The sequence below is a fragment of the Brachypodium distachyon genome, chromosome 4 (assembly GCF_000005505.3).
Source record: "Brachypodium distachyon strain Bd21 chromosome 4, Brachypodium_distachyon_v3.0, whole genome shotgun sequence".
NCBI lineage: Eukaryota > Viridiplantae > Streptophyta > Magnoliopsida > Poales > Poaceae > Brachypodium > Brachypodium distachyon.
The window spans coordinates 10,909,020-10,914,607 of NC_016134.3; the positions used below are offsets into that span (position 1 = coordinate 10,909,020).

The 5,588-nt window shown below is 43.7% G+C and overlaps 1 protein-coding gene across 2 annotated transcripts; it reads right to left on the reverse strand.

Moving 5' to 3' along the window:
* Positions 1 to 252: 252 nt before the first annotated feature.
* Positions 253 to 4,249, reverse strand: LOC100845824 (sn1-specific diacylglycerol lipase alpha). 2 transcript variants are annotated; one of them, XM_024462934.1, is made up of 7 exons: positions 3,937 to 4,249; positions 3,086 to 3,271; positions 2,710 to 2,982; positions 2,063 to 2,165; positions 1,504 to 1,622; positions 1,108 to 1,275; positions 253 to 999 (listed from the first exon to the last, which is right to left on the reverse strand). In XM_024462934.1, the coding sequence occupies exons 1-7, from the start codon at positions 4,225 to 4,227 to the stop codon at positions 406 to 408; spliced, it is 1,734 nt and encodes a 577-aa protein (XP_024318702.1). In that variant the 5' UTR covers positions 4,228 to 4,249; the 3' UTR covers positions 253 to 405. The 2 variants fall into 2 exon arrangements, with proteins under 2 accessions (XP_024318702.1, XP_003575733.1); XM_003575685.4 differs by having other exon boundaries at positions 3,080 to 3,271.
* Positions 4,250 to 5,588: the final 1,339 nt, after the last annotated feature.

The following is a 5,588-nucleotide window of genomic DNA, read 5'->3' on the forward strand; positions in this document are numbered from 1 at the left end:
TTTAGATTCTGGTGGGCCCGTGAGGGGCCGCAATGCAATCTCATTTTTAAACTAGTGTATTTCAGTATGCCCCTAGGCCTATGATCAAAAGCCCAAGAAATCCCTTTAAAATTTTACCAAAAGAGAACAAACAAGAGATATGGTGTGCTCCTGGGATCCCTCCAATGCACTACACCAGGCAGGACCCATTTTGAAACATGTACCAGTGTCCAGTGCTCAGCCCAAGAACAGCTTCACACATCTGCAATCATCTGAGCTACTAAATCTGCAATCTGGATTCCAGTACTCTGAAATCTGCACAATGCTTCTTCATTGTTCGTGGGACTCTTTTTAGAAACAAAGAGTTTATTGATCATAGCCTGTACAACAACTAAGTTTGACTATCAAACTATTGTCCTTTTCAAGTTAGTCCAACGGGTTGTTGGTGTCGTCAAGAGGGGCGTCATCCTCTGTGAGCTTGCTGACAAGCATCTCCATCGTCTCGACGTACCTCGGCATGTAATGGTCTCTTACCATAGATCGTGCGAGCCGTATCTTACCGTACATTCCACGAGGGGTGTCATAGAGGGCGACACCATCACTCCGCCTGCCTTGGTCAATTTTGTTTCCCTCTTCGGTTGCTGGCAATGCAACCATGTGCATGATCCTTCCGGGAGGGTATAGCTGGCAATGGGGAGGCAGCTCAGAGGCACTCGACGACGATGACGATCGCAGGGCTTCCAGGAGCTGCTCCATGTGTTCATCTCCGTCTGTTTGTTTGTCCACCTCTTTGTCAGCTTCTCCAGGAGAGCATGAGGCTTGTTCTCCTGCAGCTTGTTTCTCTGTGCATTTCTCAGTTCCTTTGACATAGGTGGACATCAGTCCTGTAATGCTGTGAGTAGGGTTCACCACAGGCTCAACAGCTTGCCTGTTTGCAGCAACATATGGCCAGTAGGACAATGCAGAATGTTTCTTCAGTACTGCAGCAAGTGCATCTTCTGAAAGCTTTGTTGTTTCAGCCTGGAATGGAACAGCAAGGGAAATCAACTTGGAACAGGACAAGCATGAAAATCTCCTGTTGCATGTTGTCAATCTGATGTTTGGAAGAAAAACACCCTCTTTTTATACCTCGGAAGTGTGAGATAGCAGCATATCGACATCTGGAACCTTACGCCTTGAATTGGATATGAATGGGATGCGGGACAGCATGAAATTCACCGAGTTGTTTAGCAAACCCAAGATTATTTTCTGCTGAATTTGTTTCTGGAGATCAGGTGCCCAGGATGATGCCATGACCTGCAAAATTTTCATAACAAATGCAAATATCTGATGCTTCCGTGCAGATAAAATGTGTTCGTAGTAAACAGAGTTTTCCCCTTCAGATAAGAAGTTACATTGTTGTTTCTCAGGGAGTACAAAAGAAAATACTGAGATAACCAGATAACCAGTTCGCTGAACATTAGCTATGCAAAGCCAGACCTATTTTGAAGATTCATGAATGAAACTAGATGACCATGAGGGTACCTCTGTGCGAAGGCTGGTAGCTGAGACCTTTCCCAAAGATGGCACCAGGTCGTTTCCATTGACAATGGTGGTGATAAAGTCTTTGCCAGACTCAGCCAAGTCCCAGGTCATGCAAGCAGCTGGACGTCAGCAGTTCAAAATGTCAGCACATTATGTAAAACAGACCAAGTAATATCTTGGAACAAAAAAGGGGCAGTGACACTGTTGTTTATGTCAGTTGCTTCATTTCAGGCTAGTGATCCTTTTACACACTGATTGCCTGATTGGGTACCAGGTTGTAGAGTTAATATTTGTTTCCTCTTTGTGCAGTAGCTGATTGCAGTTTTAGTTTACATGCACAAAAATAAAATGAATGTTTTCCTCAATCGAAAATAAAATGAATGCTGGCAAAGAATAACAAAGATATCATGTTTTTGCCTTCTACTACAGCGAGTAGAGATTTTAAATCAGTGCAAGCATGTCGGGTTTAATATTATTAATAAGCTAACATGCCATGATTTTTTTTCTTGATATTTATGTGTACAAAAGTCAAATTTAACACTGTAGTCGAATTTAGTACCTGGTCCAAAAGCAATACAAGAAGATGATGATAACTTCTTGTTCTCACGCAGTATGTATGTTAAAAGTGCTGCAATACCAGCACCCATTGAATGCCCAATGATCTAAAATGATATTGGTTTGAGTTAGTGACAAAAACCTTTTGCCTGTCCAGAAACGTGAGTTTATTAAGCAGATTGCTTATGGGATCTGTCACACTTTTCAGTATCACGTCTATGCTACTTTACTGTTAAAGCTAACCGATGATTGTCGTTTAAGACATAATAATGAAATTACCAGAGTAAGGTCTGGGATGATAAAACAACCATGGTACCAGCTCCCTTTTTATTCTTCATAGAATAGAATAAATGATAATGTACTGTAAACTAAGAGTGCAGGGATGAGATTTACAAAATACACATTTGTCTTAAGACAAAACCAATACCATGTATTTTTGTGTATGGTGTACTAAACTACTCCCTCCGTCCCATATTAAGTGACTCAAATTTGCCCAAATATGGATGTTTCTATGCCTAAAAAGCGTAGATACGTGTAATAGAAAGTCACCTAATATGGGACGGAGGGAGTACTACTTTGTCCCTCTTAGTCACTTATTGCAGAAAACAGAACACACACCTGCAGAGGTTCAGAAAAAGATTGGTTAACTACCTTAATTCTGTAGTCTGGGAATTGCTCGACTGCTCTGCTGAGGCAGGGAATGGCCTGGTCCGCAATCCAGCGAGCTGCCGCAACCATTCCACAATGTGCATGCCCAAACACAACACGGGATCCACGGCCTTCCTGGAATACTGCATGATGGAAGGGAACCTCTGCAGCTGTCGCCGCCGTCAGGCGATCCTTGACACTGATGGCCCCCCGGATGAAAAGGAGGAAGCATCTGGTACTTTCGTCACGGACAATCGTGAAGGCAGGCCTCATAAGCTGCATAGCAGAAGCACAGGATTTACTTTAAGATGTTTCCAGTTCTCAATCTGCTCTAAGATGATCGGCAATTCGGCCCACGGTCATGTATATGTACCCTTGCCTTGGACTTCTCTATGAGAATGTCACTCTGATCATATCCACCGAACCGTAGGAACACTTCATAAGGCTTCTTTGAGAAGAACATGCAGAGCCTCAGGTATCTGAGAAGTGCAATCATCTCTTGTCTTACTCCAGGACCTTCCAAGGGAACAGAATTGCTACCTGCATACTCATGCTGCAGATTACCCTGAAGAAAAATGAAAATGATCAGAGAAGAAGCAACGGATCTTCACCAAATAATGTGAACCAAATTAACTGGCTAACACTGTGATGTCTTCATACTGAGTAACAAAGCATTTAGAGTAGCAATAACCGTACAATGCCCCCACAGACAACAAATTATGTTTTCCTTTCTATAATACTACTTTCCATATATATAGATTTTTTTTTCAGTAGTTCTATCAGGAGCAAACAAAATTAAGAGATCACTCAAGCAGCCCTTACTCATCATAATAATCCATACTAGTACTCCTTTTACAGTCAGCTAAGTAAAAACAAAATTGGAAGGAACAGTCAGCTAAGCAATTAACTTGCATGAATCCATGATGCATCATAAATGCTGGAGTATTGGTTCATAATGCCCAGCTATTGTCATTTGCTTTCTGTTGGACCTCTATGTCACACATACTACTGCGGTTTCATTAATGAAATCGGGAGCTGAGCCCCTTAATTCGAAAAAATGATGCATCATGCATCGGTCTAATTCCAGAAATCATGAGCACAGTTTCCTAAATCAAACATTTTTTTACTGGCTAGAGATAAGCAAGCAAAAATGGCACTGCTACCACGTACCTGTAAATCTCCACGAGAGCACTAGAGCAGAGACAAATTGGGTGTGCAAAATCAAATCACCTGGAGGCGCATGTAGTGACGGATCCCGAAGGCGATGTCCCCGAGCGGCCACTTCCCCAGCGTCTCCCCGTACGCGAACCCCACCGTCCTCGCCGCCACGGCCGCCGCCTCCCTCCAGCTCGCCGGCGCCCTCTCCGGCCACCTCGTCTCCTCGCTTCCCTCGGCCTCCCGCCGCGGTCGCCGCCGCCAAGGCGAGTCCTCCGGGCCTTCGGAGGACAGCCGCCCGGAGAGCACGACGTAGAGCAGCGTCGCCGACCCCGCCGCCGACAATGCCGCCGCCTTCGCCCCCATTCCGTGCGCGCGCGGGAGAGGACGCGATGAAGGCGGCTAGAAATTGAAACTGGGGGAGGGGGATTTTTGGGAGGGATGGACGCATTTGCCCCTGTCAGATATGTTTTTTTTTTACATATTTTACATGTAATAAGGTCTATTTTTACATGACCCGCTTATATGTTTTTCCCAGTTTTACATTTTTTTTAAAACTTTTTCATTTCTGTTTTTGTGACGGTGATATTGGAAATCCCACCGGACCAAGGTTTGACTCATTTTATCTGAGGATATGTCAAGGTAATGAGTAGTGACGATCATGCACAAAAAGACGGGACGGTGAAGCATCCATTTGTTTTTCAAGAAACAAAATAGCTCTCTTGTTGCTTCCGTAGGAAATAAAACCAAAACCAACCTACATGATCCGTTATGTTTTTCGGAAAACATTCTCACACGTATTTTTCATCTATTCGAAAGAACGGTATCGTCGAAATAAATTTTAATCAGATATCAGGATTTTATCGACAAATGATTTGTCTTCCAGACAAGCCTTTTGGTTAACTTTCCAATGATTTTACGAGCGAAGCTTGAGACTAACAAAGGGTATCTTATACAATTCACCAGACGAGTTCGAAACCAATATTCATCCGTGTATAGAAAAACAAAATGAAAACAACAATATTCGCTACAACATCTTTTTCTTTCCAAGGGTATTTTCGGAAACCCAAATCCCATGGCATGCGCATATCCGGGATGCTTCAGGCCGATGCTCGGAAGGTGGGTCTGGATATTCCCCGGCGCCAGCCAGAAGATGCCCCCGACCGACCCGAGTCAACAGCTGGTCCGACCGACCACTCGGTCGCTAGAAACAGTGACTCGGGTCAGGCTCGAAAGCAAACTCGCTGTGCCATCATTAACCAGTCCCGTCACGTACTGTAAAAGAAAAGAGAAAAAACAGCCCCGTCACGTGTTGGCGAAACCAAAGTGGTTTGTTTTGGGTTATCACTCATTGTACGGGAGCAATATGGCTGGTTTATATCGTATAAAAGAAAAAATGAAACGCTTCCGATTTTATCGTATTTTTGCAACTGATTTTCGAGTGTAAACAATGCTAGTATTAGTAGAGTATAAGATTTTTTTGGAAGAGAAATGTAAAAAAGGATTCATTTTGGAATCTAAAGGGCCGTAGGTTTGCGGAACTGGGCTTGGCTGCGCGTGGTCTTACAGGCTGAAGCTTTATACGGATCCGGACGAGGCCTATTCTGTGACGCAGGCCCATCTCGTCTTATACTCAGGCTGAAAAAAGGTAAAACCTTTTTTTTTCTGCGATGACAGCTTGCTGCTTGCATCATAATTAGTGATTTTCGACGCGTGCAGGATTTATT